This window comes from Plectropomus leopardus, chromosome 1, assembly GCF_026936395.1.
Source record: "Plectropomus leopardus strain MGB_pleo_1.0 chromosome 1, ASM2693639v1, whole genome shotgun sequence".
Lineage (NCBI taxonomy): Eukaryota > Metazoa > Chordata > Actinopteri > Perciformes > Serranidae > Plectropomus > Plectropomus leopardus.
The window spans coordinates 447449-472014 of NC_142176.1; the positions used below are offsets into that span (position 1 = coordinate 447449).

Consider the following 24566-nt stretch of genomic DNA (forward strand, 5'->3'; position numbering starts at 1 on the left):
GTGCGGAGCCGCGCTTCCAGATCGCTGAGCCCCGCCTCCAGATCGCTGAGCCCCGCCTCCAACGCAGCAAATAAACTACACTTGTTACAGGAAACACCATCACTGAAGGAGGCAGAGGAGTAACTAAACATCTGACACACTGAGCAGGAGAGGAGCAGAGGGAGAGGAGCAGGGAGGAGAGGGAGAGGAGCAGGGAGGAGAGAGCAGGGAGGAGAGGGAGAGGAGCAGGGAGAAGCCATCGCTAACCAGAGCTAATGCTAACTAAGCTAACCGGCTAACCGGCTCTAATAGATAAGAGCAGCCGAAATCAGGAACAAGTTAGAAGATTAGCTGAGGATCGCTCGTAGGAGCAGCTCAGAGACGCTACCAGAGACACAGACAAGATACACCGGTAGTGATGTAACACGCTTACCCGCAGTACGTCAGCACGTCAGAGTCAGAGGAGTTTAGGTCACAGAGAGGTTATGTGACAGAGTTCAGGTCACAGAGAGGTCATGTGACAGAGTTCAGGTCACAGAGAGGTCATGTGACATTAACCACCTCTGTGTGTTTTCAGCACGCTTCGTCAGATGTGGAGAGAATGATTCTGGGAAACAAATGTGACATGAACGACAAGAGACAAGTTTCCAGGGAGCGAGGGGAGAAGGTCTGTGCACTTCTTCTTTTAATTATATATATATATATATATATATATATATATATATATATATATATATATATATATATATATATATATATATATATACACACACATATGAAGTGACATGAGAGTCATAGTACACTATCAATCAAAGTATCATAGGATAGTGTGTCGTAACAAATCTCACGAAAAGTCGTAGTATAGTATGTCATAAATAATGTCCCTAAAAAGTCATAGCATAGTGTCAAAGTGTAGAATATCTTAAAAAAAAGTCCTAGTATCGTATAGTCGAAAGGATCCTGTAACTTTCAAAATATAGTATGTCGTTAAAAAAAGTCACAGAAACAGTTATTGTAAAATAAGTTGTTAAAACATTAAGAAAAATTTCATTGTATAGTGTGCTATTAGAAAATCATAGTATTGGTTGTTCAAAATGTCACAAAAAAGCCATGGTAAAATATGAAAAGAATGTAAAAAGAAAATAAATATAAAAAGAATTTCTGAAAAAGTCAGTATTTTATGTTGGGGAAAAAAGTCACGGAAAAGTCATAGTTTCTCATGTTGTTAAAGATTCAATATAAAAAGGTCATGAAAAAGTCATGGTATAGCACGTTGTTTAAAATGTCACAAAAAGTCACACTATAATAGGTAATAAAAATATAAAAAGTCTTAGTATTATATGACAAAAAAATAACAAAAAAGTTATGGTATAGTGTCTTTACAAAAAAAGTCGTCCCACAATATGTCGTAAAAAATTTCAGGGAAATGCTTAGTAAAGTGTAGGTGGTAGACTTTTGTCCCTGAAAGAATGACCTAATCTGCCTTTAGATGTTGACTTTTGGACTTTTCTTTTGACTTTCTACACGATAAATTTCTTTAAAAACTATAATATGACTTTTTTTGACATTTGGAATGATGAATCCCTAACCCTAACTCTAACCCTGACCTTGACCCCAAACCCTCTTCCGACTATGGTTAACCATTTTTCAGCATTTTCAAAATGCTGTACCATAAGTTTTATGAACATCTGTTACGATGACTTTGTTGACCATTTTTACCACATACTATACTATGATGTTCTTCAAAATGCTGCGCTGTGACTTTTTTGACATTTGAAATGGTTCATTTTTCGACCATTTTTTCCTCGTTATGGTATGGCATTTTGCGACATACTATAGTATGACTTTTTTCAATATTATAAATGTCGACTTCATGGACCTTTCTTTTGAAATTCTAAACTATAAACGTCTTCAAAATGTTGTACTGTAAGTTTTATCGAGATCTGGAATGATGACAGTTTAACCGTTTTTAACAAATGCTATAGTGTGACTTTTTTTCAACATTTTAATTGTTGACTTTTTGGATTGTTTCTTCCACATTCTACACTATAAACTTCTACAAAATGCTATACTGTGACTTTCTTTGCCATTTGGAACGCTGAATTTTTCGACCATTTTTTCCTCATGCTATAGTATGGCATTTTGCTACATACTATAGCATGACTTCTTTCAACATTGACTTTCTGGACTTTTCTTTTTAAATTCTACACTATAAACTTCAACAAAATCCTGTACCATAAGTTTTATTGGCATCTGCAACAATGACTTTTTTAACTGTTTTTACCGCATGCAATAGTGTGGCGTTTTGTATGACTTTTCTCAGGTGTAGGTGGTCGACTATTCTCGCTGACTTTTCTACCTGACAGAATGACCTACTCTGCTTTCAACGCTGTCTTAAAGAAAATCACGTCATAGTATAGTTTTAAAAATGTCACAAAAAAGTCAGTATAATATGTTGTAAAAAATGCCACCAGTCATAGTAAAGCATGTTGCAAAAAAGTCACACAAAATGTATAATATACTTCGTCTTAAAATAGTCATACTATAGTTATTAATAAAAAAGATTTTTTAAAAATAGTATAGTATGTTGTAAAAATACCACTCATAGTATAGCATGTCATTAAAAATATCACCACCAATGTCATATATCAATAAGAAACTTTATATATAATGTAAGACTTCAATAAATAATAAGTGACACATACAAAAGACAAGTGTCCGAGGAGAGAGAGGAGAAGGTCTATTTACCTCTTTTATTATTTATATTGATAATAAACTTTATTAATATAATTAGTACATGTACAAAAGACAAGTGTCCAAGGAGGGAAGTTCTGTTTTCTTCTTCTTATTGTTGGACAAAACACTTTGTACGATGAGAAACTGTATTTCTGTATTTACCTTTTTTTAATATGACAGTGTTCGTAAACACGGTGAGAGAATTACTGAAAATAAGAGAAACCAAAACATACAAACAGATAACATGATGTGAAAACAATGAAACCCTTTCATGGACGTGAATTCTTGTGTGATTTCAAAGCAAATGCAATACTGTAAAATGACAATTTTATTAAAGTACTTCACATTTGGTATCTTTTTGAAGTACCTTTTTCGTTTCTCCAGAAGATATTACACATGGTGCCTTTATTAAAGGTTTCAGTGTGATACATCACATCCAGCACTGACGGATGAGAAAAACTCAAATGTTTTATCTCCTTCTCTAAATTCAAAAATGTTATTTACAGCGACAGGAATTTATTGTTTTACAAGGTTAACCAACATGTGAAGTCAGTGTTTATTGTCTGAACGTGAAGAAGAGAAATTATATTTTTATGGAGACATTAAAGTGAACAGCTCAGCTGATCCAGGCGTCTGAGACTGATGAGCACACGACAGAAATGCGCACACAGCTATTTATTGTAGCGTCATGCTTGTCGAGTGTGTTGTGATTCGTCCTCGGGATGAGAAAACAAAAGACCGTCAGTCTTCCTCTGTGTCCAATACAGACGTTGAACTTTGTCTCTCCTCGTTGTTCAGCTGGCGATCGATTACGGGATCAAGTTCCTGGAAACCAGCGCCAAGTCGAGCATCAATGTGGAGGAGGTGAGTCATGACTCAGCACTTCACTTCATCACGTAAACAAAATAAAAAATGAAAACGTTAAGATATTAGCGGGATGTTTTCTCCTCCACAGGCTTTTTTCACACTGGGCAGAGACATCATGACCAGACTAAACAGGAAAATGGTGAGTTTATTAAAGTTTAGCATGTCGTAAAAAAAGTCACAAAAAAGTCATCATATGACGTCAAAAATTTTACACAAAATTCACGATATAATATATCGTAGGAAATGTCGAGTCACAGTGTACCGTCAAAAATCTCAAGAAAAAGCGATACAATAATAGGTCGTCAAATATCTCTCAAAAAAATTGTCGAAAACTACACAGTGTACGTGTTGTAAAAAATCTCATGGAAAAGTCATAGTATTTCCATCGCATTTATTCAGGAAACCCATTTGTCCTTAACCGAACGTAGGAAAGTGAAAAGAGAGGTGGACCAGCTGTGTAGTGCTTCCTGCCAAAATGGAAAGAAGAGAAGAGAGGCTCTTCTGTTTCATAAATCTATCAATTTCACCGTGGAAAAGGAAATTACAGCGAACAGGGCAGACATGCTATGAATGACATAGAATACATTTAACTCTCTTAAATGTTTATGCACCAAATGCACAATGCAGCCCGAACTTCTTCAAACATATAGCCTCAATTCTGGCTGCCGAAGGAATTCTTTTATAGCAGGTGATTTTCTTAAACTCTTTCTCTAGATAAACTCCCAGCAGATACTGAAACAGCTCCTAAAAAATCCAGACCTCGAATTCAGTGATAAAAGAACTGAGGCTCATAGATGCATGGCTGAAAGATTTTACTTATAGGTCGGGGTCCATGCAGCTGTTCTCCTATAGATTTCTTTTGTATTTCCAAGCAAGTTATCGACGAGGTTGAATCCTGTAGAACTGAATCAGTAACCATCTCAGATCAAACCGTGACTTAACTTAACCTTAGAACCAAGAAGACTTAAATATCGGAGGCTCAATGTGTCCTTGTTTTCTGACTCTGGTATACCGGACACGATCAGTTCGGAACTGAAGAGCTGTTTCGATTCCACCAATGATGAGAGTGTTTCACCATCAATTTTATGGGATGTGGCAAAGTCTGTTATTAGAGGTCAATTTCCACTTTGTCCACTATGGCGCGTCTCTACAAGCTAGAATATGTGGTTTTCAGACATTTTTGGGACGTGTCATAATTTGACCTTTTTCGCCATACTATACTATTGCCTTTGTCGCCTTTTTCGCCATTTTCCCCAACATGCTAAATTAGCGGGTTTTTGGACTTTTTTGGCTTCAATTTCCACTTTGTCCACTATGGCGCGTCTCTACAAGCTAGAATATGTGGTTTTGAGACATTTTTGGGACGTGTCAAAATTTGAGTTTTTCGCCATACTATAATATTGCCTTTCATGCCTTTTTCACCCTTTTTTTCAGCCTGCTAAATTAGCGGGTGTTTGGACTTTTTTGGCTTCAATTTCCACTCTGTCCACTATGGCGCGTCTCTACAAGCTAGAATATGTGGTTTTCAAACATTTTGAGACGTGTCAAATTTGGACCTTTTTCGCCATACTATACTATTGCCTTGTTCGCCATTTTTCCCAACATGCTAAATTAGCGGGTTTTTGGACTTTTTTGTCTTCAATTTCCACTCTGTCCACTATGGCGCGTCTCTACAAGCTAGAATATGTGGTTTTCAGACATTTTTGGGACATGTCAAATTTTGACTTTTTTCGCCATACTATACTATTGCCTTTGTCGCCTTTTCCGCCATTTTTCCCAACATGCTAAATTAGCGGGTTTTTGGACTTTTTTGGCTTCAATTTCCACTTTGTCCACTATGGCGCGTCTCTACAAGCTAGAATATGTGGTTTTCAGACATTTTGAGACGTGTCAAATTTTGACCTTTTTCGCCATACTATACTATTGCCTTGTTCGCCATTTGTTCCAACACGCTAAATTAGCGTTTTTTTTTGGTTTTTACTTTTTTGGCCTCTATTTCCACTTTGTCCACTATGGCGCGTCCCTACAAGCTAGAATATGTGGTTTTCAAACATTTTGAGACGTGTCAAATTTGGACCTTTTTCGCCATACTATACTATTGCCTTGTTCGCCATTTTTCCCAACATGCTAAATTAGCGGGTTTTTGGACTTTTTTGTCTTCAATTTCCACTCTGTCCACTATGGCGCGTCTCTACAAGCTAGAATATGTGGTTTTCAGACATTTTTGGGACATGTCAAATTTTGACTTTTTTCGCCATACTATACTATTGCCTTTGTCGCCTTTTCCGCCATTTTTCCCAACATGCTAAATTAGCGGGTTTTTGGACTTTTTTGGCTTCAATTTCCACTTTGTCCACTATGGCGCGTCTCTACAAGCTAGAATATGTGGTTTTCAGACATTTTTGGGACGTGTCAAAATTTGAGTTTTTCGCCATACTATACTATTGCCTTTGTCGCCTTTTTCACCATTTTTTCAGCCTGCTAAATTAGCGGGTTCTTGGACTTTTTTGGCTTCAATTTCCACTTTGTCCACTATGGCGCGTCTCTACAACCTAGAATACGCTGTTTTCAGACATTTTTGGGACGTGTCCAATTTTGACTTTTTTCGCCATACTATACTATTGCCTTGTTTGCCATTTTTTTCAACATGCTAAATTAGCGGGTTCTTGGACTTTTTTGGCTTCGATTTCCACTTTGTCCACTATGGCGCATCTCTACAAGCTAGAATACGCTGTTTTCAGACATTTTTGGGACGTGTCAAATTTTGTTTTTTTTCGCCATACTATACTATTGCCTTTGTCGCCTTTTCCGCCATTTTTCCCAACATGCTAAATTAGCGGGTTTTTGGACTTTTTTGGCTTCAATTTCCACTTTGTCCACTATGGCGCGTCTCTACAAGCTAGAATATGTGGTTTTGAGACATTTTTGGGACGTGTCAAAATTTGAGTTTTTCGCCATACTATACGATTGCCTTTGTCTCCTTTTTCGCCATTTTTTCCAACACGCAAAATTAGCGGTTTTTTTTTTTTACTTTTTTGGCCTCTGTTTCCACTTTGTCCAGTATGGCGCGTCTCTACAAGCTAGAATATGTGGTTTTCGGACATTTTTGGGACGTGTCAAATTTTGACTTTTTTCGCCATACTATACTATTGCCTTTGTCGCCTTTTCCGCCATTTTTCCCAACATGCTAAATTAGCGGGTTTTTGGACTTTTTTGGCTTCAATTTCCACTTTGTCCACTATGGCGCGTCTCTACAAGGTAGAATATGTGGTTTTCAGACATTTTTGGGACGTGTCAAAATTTGAGTTTTTCGCCATACTATACTATTGCCTTTGTCTCCTTGTTCGCCATTTGTGCCAACATGCTAAATTAGCGGGTTTTTGGAGTTTTTTGGCTTCAATTTCCACTTTGTCCACTATGGCGCGTCTCTACAAGCTAGAACATGTGGTTTTGAGACTTTTTTAGGACGTGTCAAAATTTGAGTTTTTCGCCATACTATACTATTGCCTTTGTCGCCTTTTCCGCCATTTTTCCCAACATGCTAAATTAGCGGGTTCTTGGACTTTTTTGGCCTCTATTTCCGCTTTGTCCACTATGACGCGTCTCTACAAGCTAGAATACGCTGTTTTCAAATATTTTTGGGACGTGTCAAATTTTGACTTTTTTCGCCTTACTATACTATTGCCTTGTTCGCCATTTTTTTCAACATGCTAAATTAGCGGGTTCTTGGAATTTTTTGGCTTCAATTTCCACTTTGTCCACTATGGCGCGTCTCTACAAGCTAGAATATGTGGTTTTCAGACATTTTTGGGACGTGTCAAATTTTGACTTTTTTCGCCATACTATACTATTGCCTTTGTCGCCTTGTTCGCCATTTTTTTCAACATGCTAAATTAGCGGGTTTTTGGACTTTTTTGGCTTGTATTTCCACTTTGTCCACTATGGCGCGTCTCTAAAAGCTAGAATATGTGGTTTTCAGACATTTTTGGGACGTGTCAAATTTTGACTTTTTTCACCATACTATACTATTGCCTTTGTCTCCTTTTTCACCATTTTTCCCAACATGCTAAATTAGCAGATTTTTGGACTTTTTTGGCTTCAATTTCCACTTTGTCCACTATGGCGCGTATCTACATGCTAGAATATGTGGTTTTCAGACATTTTTGGGACGTGTCAAATTTTGACCTTTTTCGCCATACTATACTATTGCCTTTGTTCGCCATTTTTTTCAGCATGCTAAATTAGCGGGTTTTTGGACTTTTTTGGCTTGTATTTCCACTTTGTCCACTATGGCGCATCTCTACAAGCTAGAATACGCTGTTTTCAGACATTTTTGGGACGTGTCAAATTTTGACCTTTTTCGCCATACTATACTATTGCCTTTTTCGCCTTTTTCGCCATTTTCCCCAACATGCTAAATTAGCGTGTTTTTGGACTTTTTTGGCTTCAATTTCCACTTTGTCCACTATGGCGCGTCTCTACAAGCTAGAATATGTGGTTTTCAGACATTTTTGGGACGTGTCAAATTTTGACCTTTTTCGCTATACTATACTATTGCCTTGTTTGCCATTTTTTCCAACACGCTAAATTAGCAGGTTTTTGGACTTTTTTGGCTTCAATTTCCACTTTGTCCACTATGGCGCGTCTCTACAAGCTAGAATACACTGTTTTCAGACATTTTTGGGACGTGTCAAATTTTGACCTTTTTCGCCATACTATACTATTGCCTTTGTCGCCTTTTTCGCCATTTTTCCCAACATGCTAAATTAGCAGGTGTTTGGACTTTTTTGGCCATTATTTCCACTTTGTCAATTATGGCGCGTCTCTACAAGCTAGAATACGCTGTTTTCAAATATTTTTGGGACGTGTCAAATTTTGACTTTTTTCGCCTTACTATACTATTGCCTTGTTCGCCATTTTTTTCAACATGCTAAATTAGCGGGTTTTTGGACTTTTTTGGCTTCAATTTCCACTTTGTCCACTATGGCGCGTCTCTACAAGCTAGAATATGTGGTTCTGAGACATTTTTGGGACGTGTCAAATTTTGACTTTTTTCGCCATACTATACTATTGCCTTGTTCGCCATTTTTTTCAACATTCTAAATTAGCGGGTTTTTGGACTTTTTCGGCTTCAATTTCCACTTTGTCCACTATGACGCATCTCTACAAGCTAGAATATGCTGTTTTCAGACATTTTTGGGACGTGTCAAATTTTGACTTTTTTCGCCATACTATACTATTGCCTTTGTCGCCTTTTTCGCCATTTTTCCCAACATGCTAAATTAGCGGGTGTTTGGACTTTTTTGGCTTCAATTTCCACCTTGTCCACTATGGCGCGTTTCTACAAGCTAGAATACACTGTTTTCACACATTTTTGGGACGTGTGAAATTTTGACCTTTTTGGCCATACTATACTATTGCCTTGTTCGCCATTTTTTTCAACATGCTAAATTAGCGGGTTTTTGGACTTTTTTGGCTTCAATTTCCACTTTGTCCGCTATGGCGCGTCTCTACAAGCTAGAATATGTGGTTTTCAGACATTTTTGGGACGTGTCAAATTTTGACCTTTTTCGCCATACTATACTATTGCCTTTCATGCCTTTTTCGCCATTTTTTCAACATGCTAAATTAGCGGGTGTTTGGACTTTTTTGGCCATTATTTCCACTTTGTCCATTATGGCGCGTCTCTACAAGCTAGAATACGCTGTTTTCAAATATTTTTGGGACGTGTCAAATTTTGACTTTTTTCGCCATACTATACTATTGCCTTTGTCGCCTTGTTCGCCATTTTTTTCAACATGCTAAATTAGCGGGATTTTGGACTTTTTTGGCTACAATTTCCACTTTGTCCACTATGGCGCGTCTCTACAAGCTAGAATATGCTGTTTTCAGACATTTTTGGGACGTGTCAAATTTTGACTTTTTTCGCCATACTATACTATTGCCTTTGTCGCCTTTTTCGCCATTTTTCCCAACATGCTAAATTAGCGGGTTTTTGGACTTTTTTGGCTTCAATTTCCACTTTGTCCACTATGGCGCGTCTCTACAAGCTAGAATATGCTGTTTTCAGACATTTTTGGGACGTGTCACAATTTGACTTTTTTCGCCATACTATACTATTGCCTTTGTCGCCTTTTTCGCCATTTTTCCCAACATGCTAAATTAGCGGGTTTTTGGACTTTTTTGGTCTGTATATCCACTTTGTCCACTATGGCGCGTCTCTACAAGCTAGAATATGCTGTTTTCAGACATTTTTGGGACGTGTCAAATTTTGACTTTTTTCGCCATACTATACTATTGCCTTTGTCGCCTTTTTCACCATTTTCCCAACATGCTAAATTAGCGTGTTTTTGGACTTTTTTGGCTTCAATTTCCACTTTGTCCACTATGGCGCGTTTCTACAAGCTAGAATACACTGTTTTCAGACATTTTTGGGACGTGTCAAATTTTGACCTTTTTGGCCATACTATACTATTGCCTTGTTCGCCTTTTCACCATTTTCCCAACATGCTAAATTAGCGGGTTTTTGGACTTTTTTGGCTTCAATTTCCACTTTGTCCACTATGGCGCGTCTCTACAAGCTAGAATATGCTGTTTTCAGACATTTTTGGGACGTGTCAAATTTTGACCTTTTTCGCCATACTATACTATTGCCTTTCATGCCTTTTTCGCCATTTTTTCAACATGCTAAATTAGCGGGTGTTTGGACTTTTTTGGCCATTATTTCCACTTTGTCCATTATGGCGTGTTTCTACAAGCTAGAATACACTGTTTTCAGACATTTTTGGGACGTGTCAAATTTTGACCTTTTTGGCCATACTATACTATTGCCTTGTTCGCCATTTTTTTCAACATGCTAAATTAGCGGGTTTTTGGACTTTTTTGGCTTCAATTTCCACTTTGTCCACTATGGCGCGTCTCTACAAGCTAGAATACAGTGTTTTCAGATATTTTTGGGACGTGTCAAATTTTGACCTTTTTCGCCATACTATACTATTGCCTTGTTCGCCATTTTTTCCAACATGCTAAATTAGCGGGTTTTTGGACTTTGTTGGCTTCAATTTCCACTCTGTCCACTATGGCGCGTCTCTACAAGCTAGAATATGCTGTTTTCAGACATTTTTGTGACGTGTCGAAATTTGATGTTTTTCGCCATACTATACTATTGCCTTTGTCGCCTTTTTCGCCATTTTTCCCAACATGCTAAATTAGCGGGTTTTTGGACTTTTTTGGTCTGTATATCCACTTTGTCCACTATGGCGCGTCTCTACAAGCTAGAATATGCTGTTTTCAGACATTTTTGGGACGTGTCAAATTTTGACTTTTTTCGCCATACTATACTATTGCCTTTGTCGCCTTTTTCGCCATTTTCCCAACATGGTAAATTAGCGGGTTTTTGGACTTTTTTGGCTTCAATTTCCACTTTGTCCACTATGGCGCGTCTCTACAAGGTAGAATATGCTGTTTTCAGACATTTTTGGGACGTGTCAAATTTTTACCTTTTTCGCCATACTATACTATTGCCTTGTTCGCCATTTTTTTCAACATGCTAAATTAGCGGGTTTTTGGACTTTTTTGGCTTCAATTTCCACTTTGTCCACTATGGCGCGTCTCTACAAGCAAGAATATGCTGTTTTCAGACATTTTTGTGACGTGTCGAAATTTGATGTTTTTCGCCATACTATACTATTGCCTTTGTGTCCTTTTTCGCCATTTTTCCCAACATGCTAAATTAGCGGGTTTTTGGACTTTTTTGGCTTCAATTTCCACTTTGTCCACTATGGCGCGTCTCTACAAGCTAGAATATGTGGTTCTGAGACATTTTTGGGACGTGTCGAAATTTGATGTTTTTCGCCATACTATACTATTGCCTTTGTCGCCTTTTTCGCCATTTTTCCCAACATGCTAAATTAGCGGGTTTTTGGACTTTTTTGGCTTCAATTTCCACTTTGTCCACTATGGCGCGTCTCTACAAGCTAGAATATGCTGTTTTCAGACATTTTTGGGACGTGTCAAATTTTTACCTTTTTCGCCATACTATACTATTGCCTTTCATGCCTTTTTCGCCATTTTTTCAACATGCTAAATTAGCGGGTGTTTGGACTTTTTTGGCCATTATTTCCACTTTGTCCATTATGGCGCGTCTCTACAAGCTAGAATACGCTGTTTTCAAATATTTTTGGGACGTGTCAAATTTTGACTTTTTTCGCCTTACTATACTATTGCCTTGTTCGCCATTTTTTTCAACATGCTAAATTAGCGGGTTTTTGGACTTTTTTGGCTTCAATTTCCACTTTGTCCACTATGGCGCGTCTCTACAAGCTAGAATATGCTGTTTTCAGACATTTTTGGGACGTGTCACAATTTGACTTTTTTCGCCATACTATACTATTGCCTTTGTCGCCTTTTTCGCCATTTTTCCCAACATGCTAAATTAGCGGGTTTTTGGACTTTTTTGGCTTCAATTTCCACTTTGTCCACTATGGCGCGTCTCTACAAGCTAGAATATGTGGTTCTGAGACATTTTTGGGACGTGTCGAAATTTGATGTTTTTCGCCATACTATACTATTGCCTTTGTCGCCTTTTTCGCCATTTTTCCCAACATGCTAAATTAGCGGGTTTTTGGACTTTTTTGGCTTCAATTTCCACTTTGTCCATTATGGCGCGTCTCTACAAGCTAGAATATGCTGTTTTCAGACATTTTTGGGACGTGTCAAATTTTTACCTTTTTCGCCATACTATACTATTGCCTTTCATGCCTTTTTCGCCATTTTTTCAACATGCTAAATTAGCGGGTGTTTGGACTTTTTTGGCCATTATTTCCACTTTGTCCATTATGGCGCGTCTCTACAAGCTAGAATACGCTGTTTTCAAATATTTTTGGGACGTGTCAAATTTTGACTTTTTTCGCCTTACTATACTATTGCCTTGTTCGCCATTTTTTTCAACATGCTAAATTAGCGGGTTTTTGGACTTTTTTGGCTTCAATTTCCACTTTGTCCACTATGGCGCGTCTCTACAAGCTAGAATATGCTGTTTTCAGACATTTTTGGGACGTGTCACAATTTGACTTTTTTCGCCATACTATACTATTGCCTTTGTCGCCTTTTTCGCCATTTTTCCCAACATGCTAAATTAGCGGGTTTTTGGACTTTTTTGGCTTCAATTTCCACTTTGTCCACTATGGCGCGTCTCTACAAGCTAGAATATGTGGTTCTGAGACATTTTTGGGACGTGTCGAAATTTGATGTTTTTCGCCATACTATACTATTGCCTTTGTCGCCTTTTTCGCCATTTTTCCCAACATGCTAAATTAGCGGGTTTTTGGACTTTTTTGGCTTCAATTTCCACTTTGTCCACTATGGCGCGTCTCTACAAGCTAGAATATGCTGTTTTCAGACATTTTTGGGACGTGTCAAATTTTTACCTTTTTCGCCATACTATACTATTGCCTTTCATGCCTTTTTCGCCATTTTTTCAACATGCTAAATTAGCGGGTGTTTGGACTTTTTTGGCCATTATTTCCACTTTGTCCATTATGGCGCGTCTCTACAAGCTAGAATACGCTGTTTTCAAATATTTTTGGGACGTGTCAAATTTTGACTTTTTTCGCCTTACTATACTATTGCCTTGTTCGCCATTTTTTTCAACATGCTAAATTAGCGGGTTTTTGGACTTTTTTGGCTTCAATTTCCACTTTGTCCACTATGGCGCGTCTCTACAAGCTAGAATATGCTGTTTTCAGACATTTTTGGGACGTGTCAAATTTTGACTTTTTTCGCCATACTATACTATTGCCTTTGTGTCCTTTTTCGCCATTTTTCCCAACATGCTAAATTAGCGGGTTTTTGGACTTTTTTGGCTTCAATTTCCACTTTGTCCACTATGGCGCGTCTCTACAAGCAAGAATATGCTGTTTTCAGACATTTTTGTGACGTGTCGAAATTTGATGTTTTTCGCCATACTATACTATTGCCTTTGTGTCCTTTTTCGCCATTTTTCCCAACATGCTAAATTAGCGGGTTTTTGGACTTTTTTGGCTTCAATTTCCACTTTGTCCACTATGGCGCGTCTCTACAAGCTAGAATATGCTGTTTTCAGACATTTTTGGGACGTGTCAAATTTTGACCTTTTTCGCCATACTATACTATTGCCTTTGTCCCCTTTTCTGCCATTTTTCCCAACATGCTAATTTAGCTGGTCTTTGGACTTTTTTGGCTTCAATTTCCACTTTGTCCACTATGGCGCGTCTCTACAAGCTAGAATACACTGTTTTCAGACATTTTTGGGACGTGTCAAATTTTGACTTTTTTCGCCTTACTATACTATTGCCTTGTTCGCCATTTTTCCTAACATGCTAAATTAGCGGGTTTTTGGACTTTTTTGACCTGTATATCTACTTTGTCCATTATGGCGCGTCTCTACAAGGTAGAATATGCTGTTTTCAGACATTTTTGGGACGTGTCAAATTTTGACCTTTTTCGCCATACTATACTATTGCCTTTCATGCCTTTTTCGCCATTTTTTCAACATGCTAAATTACCGGGTTTATTGGACTTTTTTGGTCTGTATATCCACTTTGTCCATTATGGCGCGTCTCTACAAGCTAGAATATGCTGTTTTCAGACATTTTTGGGACGTGTCAAATTTTGACTTTTTTCGCCATACTATACTATTGCCTTTGTCGCCTTTTTCGCCATTTTCCCAACATGGTAAATTAGCGGGTTTTTGGACTTTTTTGGCTTCAATTTCCACTTTGTCCACTATGGCGCGTCTCTACAAGCTAGAATATGTGGTTCTGAGACATTTTTGGGACGTGTCAAAATTTGAGTTTTTCGCCATACTATACTATTGCCTCTGTCTCCTTTTTCGCCATTTTTCCCAACATGCTAAATTAGCGTGTTTTTGGACTTTTTTGGCTTCAATTTCCACTTTGTCCGCTATGGCGCGTCTCTACAAGCTAGAATACGCTGTTTTCAGACATTTTTGGGACGTGTCAAATTTTGACCTCTTTCGCCATACTATACTATTGCCTTTGTCCCCTTTTTTGCCATTTTTCCCAACATGCTAAATTAGCTGGTCTTTGGACTTTTTTGGCTTCAATTTCCACTTTGTCCACTATGGCGCGTCTCTACAAGCTAGAATACACTGTTTTCAGACATTTTTGGGACGTGTCAAATTTTTACCTTTTTCGCCATACTATACTATTGCCTTTCATGCCTTTTTCGCCATTTTTTCAACATGCTAAATTAGCGGGTGTTTGGACTTTTTTGGCCATTATTTCCACTTTGTCCATTATGGCGCGTCTCTACAAGCTAGAATACGCTGTTTTCAAATATTTTTGGGACGTGTCAAATTTTGACTTTTTTCGCCTTACTATACTATTGCCTTGTTCGCCATTTTTTTCAACATGCTAAATTAGCGGGTTTTTGGACTTTTTTGGCTTCAATTTCCACTTTGTCCACTATGGCGCGTCTCTACAAGCTAGAATATGCTGTTTTCAGACATTTTTGGGACGTGTCAAATTTTTACCTTTTTCGCCTTACTATACTATTGCCTTGTTCGCCATTTTTTTCAACATGCTAAATTAGCGGGTTTTTGGACTTTTTTGGCTTCAATTTCCACTTTGTCCACTATGGCGCGTCTCTACAAGCTAGAATATGCTGTTTTCAGACATTTTTGTGACGTGTCGAAATTTGATGTTTTTCGCCATACTATACTATTGCCTTTGTGTCCTTTTTCGCCATTTTTCCCAACATGCTAAATTAGCGGGTTTTTGGACTTTTTTGGCTTCAATTTCCACTTTGTCCGCTATGGCGCGTCTCTACAAGCTAGAATACGCTGTTTTCAGACATTTTTGGGACGTGTCAAATTTTGACCTTTTTCGCCATACTATACTATTGCCTTTGTCCCCTTTTCTGCCATTTTTCCCAACATGCTAAATTAGCGGGTTTTTGGACTTTTTTGGCTTCAATTTCCACTTTGTCCACTATGGCGCGTCTCTACAAGCTAGAATACACTGTTTTCAGACATTTTTGGGACGTGTCAAATTTTGACTTTTTTCGCCTTACTATACTATTGCCTTGTTCGCCATTTTTCCTAACATGCTAAATTAGCGGGTTTTTGGACTTTTTTGACCTGTATATCTACTTTGTCCATTATGGCGCGTCTCTACAAGGTAGAATATGCTGTTTTCAGACATTTTTGGGACGTGTCAAATTTTGACCTTTTTCGCCATACTATACTATTGCCTTTCATGCCTTTTTCGCCATTTTTTCAACATGCTAAATTACCGGGTTTTTGGACTTTTTTGGTCTGTATATCCACTTTGTCCATTATGGCGCGTCTCTACAAGCTAGAATATGCTGTTCTCAGACATTTTTGGGACGTGTCAAATTTTGACTTTTTTCGCCATACTATACTATTGCCTTTGTCGCCTTTTTCGCCATTTTCCCAACATGGTAAATTAGCGGGTTTTTGGACTTTTTTGGCTTCAATTTCCACTTTGTCCACGATGGCGCGTCTCTACAAGCTAGAATATGTGGTTCTGAGACATTTTTGGGACGTGTCAAAATTTGAGTTTTTCGCCATACTATACTATTGCCTCTGTCTCCTTTTTCGCCATTTTTCCCAACATGCTAAATTAGCGTGTTTTTGGACTTTTTTGGCTTCAATTTCCACTTTGTCCGCTATGGCGCGTCTCTACAAGCTAGAATACGCTGTTTTCAGACATTTTTGGGACGTGTCAAATTTTGACCTCTTTCGCCATACTATACTATTGCCTTTGTCCCCTTTTTTGCCATTTTTCCCAACATGCTAAATTAGCTGGTCTTTGGACTTTTTTGGCTTCAATTTCCACTTTGTCCACTATGGCGCGTCTCTACAAGCTAGAATACACTGTTTTCAGACATTTTTGGGACGTGTCAAATTTTTACCTTTTTCGCCATACTATACTATTGCCTTTCATGCCTTTTTCGCCATTTTTTCAACATGCTAAATTAGCGGGTGTTTGGACTTTTTTGGCCATTATTTCCACTTTGTCCATTATGGCGCGTCTCTACAAGCTAGAATACGCTGTTTTCAAATATTTTTGGGACGTGTCAAATTTTGACTTTTTTCGCCTTACTATACTATTGCCTTTGTCGCCATTTTTCACCATTTTCCCAACATGCTAAATTAGCGGGTTTTTGGACTTTTTTGGCTTCAATTTCCACTTTGTCCACTATGGCGCGTCTCTACAAGCTAGAATATGCTGTTTTCAGACATTTTTGGGACGTGTCAAATTTTGACTTTTTTCGCCATACTATACTATTGCCTTGTTCGCCATTTTTTTCAACATGCTAAATTAGCGGGTTTTTGGACTTTTTTGGCTTCAATTTCCACTTTGTCCACTATGGCGCGTCTCTACAAGCAAGAATATGCTGTTTTCAGACATTTTTGTGACGTGTCGAAATTTGATGTTTTTCGCCATAATATACTATTGCCTTTGTGTACTTTTTCGCCATTTTTCCCAACATGCTAAATTAAGCGGGTTTTGGACTTTTTGGCTTCAATTTCCACTTTGTCCACTATGGCGCGTCTCTACAAGCTAGAATACGCTGTTTTCAGACATTTTGGGACGTGTCAAATTTTGACCTTTTCGCCATACTATACTATTGCCTTTGTCCCCTTTTCTGCCATTTTTCCCAACATGCTAAATTAGCTGGTCTTTGGACTTTTTTGGCTTCAATTTCCACTTTGTCCACTATGGCGCGTCTCTACAAGCTAGAATACACTGTTTTCAGACATTTTTGGGACGTGTCAAATTTTGACTTTTTTCGCCTTACTATACTATTGCCTTGTTCGCCATTTTTCCTAACATGCTAAATTAGCGGGTTTTTGGACTTTTTTGACCTGTATATCTACTTTGTCCATTATGGCGCGTCTCTACAAGGTAGAATATGCTGTTTTCAGACATTTTTGGGACGTGTCAAATTTTGACCTTTTTCGCCATACTATACTATTGCCTTTCATGCCTTTTTCGCCATTTTTTCAACATGCTAAATTACCGGGTTTTTGGACTTTTTTGGTCTGTATATCCACTTTGTCCATTATGGCGCGTCTCTACAAGCTAGAATATGCTGTTTTCAGACATTTTTGGGACGTGTCAAAATTTGAGTTTTTCGCCATACTATACTATTGCCTCTGTCTCCTTTTTCGCCATTTTTCCCAACATGCTAAATTAGCGTGTTTTTGGACTTTTTTGGCTTCAATTTCCACTTTGTCCGCTATGGCGCGTCTCTACAAGCTAGAATACGCTGTTTTCAGACATTTTTGGGACGTGTCAAATTTTGACCTCTTTCGCCATACTATACTATTGCCTTTGTCCCCTTTTTTGCCATTTTTCCCAACATGCTAAATTAGCTGGTCTTTGGACTTTTTTGGCTTCAATTTCCACTTTGTCCACTATGGCGCGTCTCTACAAGCTAGAATATGCTGTTTTCAGACATTTTTGGGACGTGTCACAATTTGACTTTTTTCGCCATACTATACTATTGCCTTTGTCGCCTTTTTCGCCATTTTTCCCAACATGCTAAATTAGCGGGTTTTTGGACTTTTTTGGCTTCAATTTCCACTTTGTCCACTATGGCGCGTCTCTACAAGCTAGAATATGTGGTTCTGAGACATTTTTGGGACGTGTCGAAATTTGATGTTTTTCGCCATACTATACTATTGCCTTTGTCGCCTTTTTCGCCATTTTTCCCAACATGCTAAATTAGCGGGTTTTTGGACTTTTTTGGCTTCAATTTCCACTTTGTCCACTATGGCGCGTCTCTACAAGCTAGAATATGCTGTTTTCAGACATTTTTGGGACGTGTCAAATTTTTACCTTTTTCGCCATACTATACTATTGCCTTTCATGCCTTTTTCGCCATTTTTTCAACATGCTAAATTAGCGGGTGTTTGGACTTTTTTGGCCATTATTTCCACTTTGTCCATTATGGCGCGTCTCTACAAGCTAGAATACGCTGTTTTCAAATATTTTTGGGACGTGTCAAATTTTGACTTTTTTCGCCTTACTATACTATTGCCTTGTTCGCCATTTTTTTCAACATGCTAAATTAGCGGGTTTTTGGACTTTTTTGGCTTCAATTTCCACTTTGTCCACTATGGCGCGTCTCTACAAGCTAGAATATGCTGTTTTCAGACATTTTTGGGACGTGTCGAAATTTGATGTTTTTCGCCATACTATACTATTGCCTTTGTGTCCTTTATTGTTTTCATTTTTCCCAACATGCTAAATTAGCGGGTTTTTGGACTTTTTTGGCTTCAATTTCCACTTTGTCCACTATGGCGCGTTTCTACAAGCTAGAATATGTGGTTCTGAGACATTTTTGGGACGTGTCAAAATTTGAGTTTTTCGCCATACTATACTATTGCCTCTGTCTCCTTTTTCGCCATTTTTCCCAACATGCTAAATTAGCGTGTTTTTGGACTTTTTTGGCTTCAATTTCCACTTTGTCCGCTATGGCGCGTCTCTACAAGCTAGAATACGCTGTTTTCAGACATTTTTGGGACGTGTCAAATTTTGACCTTTTTCGCCATACTATACTATTGCCTTTGTCCCCTTTTTTGCCATTTTTCCCAACATGCTAAATTAGCTGGTCTTTGGACTTTTTTGGCTTCAATTTCCACTTTGTCCACTATGGCGTGTCTCTACAAGCTAGAATACACTGTTTTTAAAACATTTTTGGGACGTGTCAAATTTTGACTTTTTTCGCCTTACTATACTATTGCCTTGTTCGCCATTTTTCCCAACATGCTAAATTAGCGGGTTTTTGGACTTTTTTGACCTGTATATCTACTTTGTCCATTATGGCGCGTCTCTACAAGCTAGAATACGCTGTTTTCAAATATTTTTGGGACGTGTCAAATTTTGACTTTTTTCGCCTTACTATACTATTGCCTTGTTCGCCATTTTTTTCAACATGCTAAATTAGCGGGTTTTTGGACTTTTTTGGCTTCAATTTCCACTTTGTCCACTATGGCGCGTCTCTACAAGCTAGAATATGCTGTTTTCAGACATTTTTGGGACGTGTCAAATTTTGACCTTTTTCGCCATACTATACTATTGCCTTTCATGCCTTTTTCGCCATTTTTTCAACATGCTAAATTACCGGGTTTTTGGACTTTTTTGGTCTGTATATCCACTTTGTCCATTATGGCGCGTCTCTACAAGCTAGAATATGCTGTTTTCAGACATTTTTGGGACGTGTCAAATTTTGACTTTTTTCGCCATACTATACTATTGCCTTTGTCGCCTTTTTCGCCATTTTCCCAACATGGTAAATTAGCGGGTTTTTGGACTTTTTTGGCTTCAATTTCCACTTTGTCCACTATGGCGCGTCTCTACAAGGTAGAATATGCTGTTTTCAGACATTTTTGGGACGTGTCAAATTTTCACCTTTTTCGCCATACTATACTATTGCCTTGTTCGCCATTTTTTTCAACATGCTAAATTAGCGGGTTTTTGGACTTTTTTGGCTTCAATTTCCACTTTGTCCACTATGGCGCGTCTCTACAAGCAAGAATATGCTGTTTTCAGACATTTTTGTGACGTGTCGAAATTTGATGTTTTTCGCCATACTATACTATTGCCTTTGTGTCCTTTTTCGCCATTTTTCCCAACATGCTAAATTAGCGGGTTTTTGGACTTTTTTGGCTTCAATTTCCACTTTGTCCACTATGGCGCGTCTCTACAAGCTAGAATACGCTGTTTTCAGACATTTTTGGGACGTGTCAAATTTTGACCTTTTTCGCCATACTATACTATTGCCTTTGTCCCCTTTTTTGCCATTTTTCCCAACATGCTAAATTAGCTGGTCTTTGGACTTTTTTGGCTTCAATTTCCACTTTGTCCACTATGGCGCGTCTCTACAAGCTAGAATACACTGTTTTCAGACATTTTTGGGACGTGTCAAATTTTGACCTTTTTCGCCATACTATACTATTGCCTTTGTCCCCTTTTTTGCCATTTTTCCCAACATGCTAAATTAGCGGGTTTTTGGACTTTTTTGACCTGTATATCTACTTTGTCCATTATGGCGCGTCTCTACAAGCTAGAATACGCTGTTTTCAAATATTTTTGGGACGTGTCAAATTTTGACTTTTTTCGCCTTACTATACTATTGCCTTTCATGCCTTGTTCGCCATTTTTTTCAACATGCTAAATTAGCGGGTTTTTGGACTTTTTTGGCTTCAATTTCCACTTTGTCCACTATGGCGCGTCTCTACAAGCTAGAATACGCTGTTTTCAGACATTTTTGGGACGTGTCAAATTTTGACTTCTTTCGCCATACTATACTATTGCCTCTGTCTCCTTTTTCGCCATTTTTCCCAACATGCTAAATTAGCGTGTTTTTGGACTTTTTTGGCTTCAATTTCCACTTTGTCCGCTATGGCGCGTCTCTACAAGCTAGAATACGCTGTTTTCAGACATTTTTGGGACGTGTCAAATTTTGACTTTTTTCGCCTTACTATACTATTGCCTTGTTCGCCATTTTTCCCAACATGCTAAATTAGCGGGTTTTTGGACTTTTTTGGCTTCAATTTCCACTTTGTCCACTATGGCGCGTCTCTACAAGCTAGAATACACTGTTTTCAGACATTTTTGGGACGTGTCAAATTTTGACCTTTTTCGCCATACTATACTATTGCCTTGTTCGCCATTTTTTTCAACATGCTAAATTAGCGGGTTTTTGGACTTTTTTGGCCTGTATATCCACTTTGTCCATTATGGCGCGTCTCTACAAGCTAGAATACGCTGTTTTCAAATATTTTTGGGACGTGTCAAATTTTGACTTTTTTCGCCATACTATACTATTGCCTTGTTCGCCATTTTTCCCAACATGCTAAATTAGCGGGTTTTTGGACTTTTTTGGCTTCAATTTCCACTTTGTCCACTATGGCGCGTCTCTACAAGCTAGAATACACTGTTTTCAGACATTTTTGGGACGTGTCAAATTTTGACTTTTTTCGCCATACTATACTATTGCCTTGTTCGCCATTTTTTTCAACATGCTAAATTAGCGGGTTTTTGGACTTTTTTGGCCTGTATATCCACTTTGTCCATTATGGCGCGTCTCTACAAGCTAGAATACGCTGTTTTCAAATATTTTTGGGACGTGTCAAATTTTGACTTTTTTCGCCATACTATACTATTGCCTTGTTCGCCATTTTTTTCAACATGCTAAATTAGCGGGTTTTTGGACTTTTTTGGCCTGTATATCCACTTTGTCCACTATGGCGCGTCTCTACAAGCTAGAATATGCTGTTTTCAGACATTTTTGGGACGTGTCACAATTTGACTTTTTTCGCCATACTATACTATTGCCTTTGTGTCCTTTTTCGCCATTTTTCCCAACATGCTAAATTAGCGGGTTTTTGGACTTTTTTGGCCTGTATATCCACTTTGTCCATTATGGTGCGTCTCTACAAGCTAGAATACGCTGTTTTCAGACATTTTTGGGACGTGTCAAATTTTGACCTTTTTCGCCATACTATACTATTGCCTTTCATGCCTTTTTCGCCATTTTTTCAACATGCTAAATTAGCGGGTGTTTGGACTTTTTTGGCCATTATTTCCACTTTGTCCATTATGGCGCGTCTCTACAAGCTAGAATACGCTGTTTTCAAATATTTTTGGGACGTGTCAAATTTTGACTTTTTTCGCCTTCCATACTATTGCCTTGTTCGCCATTTTTTTCAACATGCTAAATTAGCGGGATTTTGGACTTTTTTGGCTTCAATTTCCACTTTGTCCACTATGGCGCGTCTCTACAAGCTATAATTTGCTGTTTTCAGACATTTTTGGGACGTGTCAAAATTTGACTTTTTTCTCCATACTATACTATTGCCTTGTTCGCCTTTTTAGCGATTTTTTGCAACATGCTAAATTAGCGTGTTTTTGGACTTTTTTGGCTTCAATTTCCACTTTGTCCATTATGGCGCGTCTCTACAAGCTAGAATATGTGGTTTTGAGACATTTTTGGGACGTGTCAAAATCTGAGTTTTTCGCCATACTATACTATTGCCTCTGTCTCCTTTTTCGCCATTTTTCCCAACATGCTAAATTAGCGGGTTTTTGGACTTTTTTGACCTGTATATCTACTTTGTCCATTATGGCGCGTCTCTACAAGCTAGAATACGCTGTTTTCAAATATTTTTGGGACGTGTCAAATTTTGACTTTTTTCGCCTTACTATACTATTGCCTTTCATGCCTTGTTCGCCATTTTTTTCAACATGCTAAATTAGCGGGTTTTTGGACTTTTTTGGCTTCAATTTCCACTTTGTCCACTATGGCGCGTCTCTACAAGCTAGAATACGCTGTTTTCAGACATTTTTGGGACGTGTCAAATTTTGACTTTTTTCGCCATACTATACTATTGCCTCTGTCTCCTTTTTCGCCATTTTTCTCAACATGCTAAATTAGCGTGTTTTTGGACTTTTTTGGCTTCAATTTCCACTTTGTCCACTATGGCGCGTCTCTACAAGCTAGAATACACTGTTTTCAGACATTTTTGGGACGTGTCAAATTTTGACCTTTTTCGCCATACTATACTATTGCCTTGTTCGCCATTTTTCCCAACATGCTAAATTAGCGGGTTTTTGGACTTTTTTGGCTTCAATTTCCACTTTGTCCACTATGGCGCGTCTCTACAAGCTAGAATACACTGTTTTCAGACATTTTTGGGACGTGTCAAATTTTGACCTTTTTCGCCATACTATACTATTGCCTTGTTCGCCATTTTTCCCAACATGCTAAATTAGCGGGTTTTTGGACTTGTTTGGCTTCAATTTCCACTTTGTCCACTATGGCGCGTCTCTACAAGCTAGAATACACTGTTTTCAGACATTTTTGGGACGTGTCAAATTTTGACCTTTTTCGCCATACTATACTATTGCCTTGTTCGCCATTTTTTTCAACATGCTAAATTAGCGGGTTTTTGGACTTTTTTGGCCTGTATATCCACTTTGTCCATTATGGCGCGTCTCTACAAGCTAGAATACGCTGTTTTCAAATATTTTTGGGACGTGTCAAATTTTGACTTTTTTCGCCATACTATACTATTGCCTTGTTCGCCATTTTTTTCAACATGCTAAATTAGCGGGTTTTTGGACTTTTTCGGCTTCAATTTCCACTTTGTCCACTATGGCGCGTCTCTACAAGCTAGAATATGCTGTTTTCAGACATTTTTGGGACGTGTCACAATTTGACTTTTTTCGCCATACTATACTATTGCCTTTGTGTCCTTTTTCGCCATTTTTCCCAACATGCTAAATTAGCGGGTTTTTGGACTTTTTTGGCCTGTATATCCACTTTGTCCATTATGGCGCGTCTCTACAAGCTAGAATACGCTGTTTTCAGACATTTTTGGGATGTGTCAAATTTTGACCTTTTTCGCCATACTATACTCTTGCCTTTGTGTCCTTTTTCGCCATTTTTCCCAACATGCTAAATTAGGGGGTTTTTGGACTTTTTTGGCTTCAATTTCCACTTTGTCCACTATGGCGCGTCTCTACAAGCTAGAATACGCTGTTTTCAAATATTTTTGGGACGTGTCAAATTTTGACTTTTTTCGCCTTCCATACTATTGCCTTGTTCGCCATTTTTTTCAACATGCTAAATTAGCGGGATTTTGGACTTTTTTGGCTTCAATTTCCACTTTGTCCACTATGGCGCGTCTCTACAAGCTATAATTTGCTGTTTTCAGACATTTTTGGGACGTGTCAAAATTTGACTTTTTTCTCCATACTATACTATTGCCTTGTTCGCCTTTTTAGCGATTTTTTGCAACATGCTAAATTAGCGTGTTTTTGGACTTTTTTGGCTTCAATTTCCACTTTGTCCATTATGGCGCGTCTCTACAAGCTAGAATATGTGGTTTTGAGACATTTTTGGGACGTGTCAAATTTTGAGTTTTTCGCCATACTATACTATTG

The 24566-nt window shown here is 38.2% G+C and overlaps 1 protein-coding gene across 1 annotated transcript in view; it reads left to right on the top strand.

Moving 5' to 3' along the window:
* Nucleotides 1-24566, top strand: part of LOC148190320 (ras-related protein Rab-8B) — a 45880-nt gene that overhangs the window by 11797 nt on the left and 9517 nt on the right. Inside the window, exons 5-7 of the mRNA XM_088088852.1 lie at nt 557-646; nt 3514-3579; nt 3671-3721. Coding sequence (XP_087944978.1) covers nt 557-646; nt 3514-3579; nt 3671-3721 — 207 coding nt within the window. The remainder of the gene's footprint in view (nt 1-556; nt 647-3513; nt 3580-3670; nt 3722-24566) is intronic.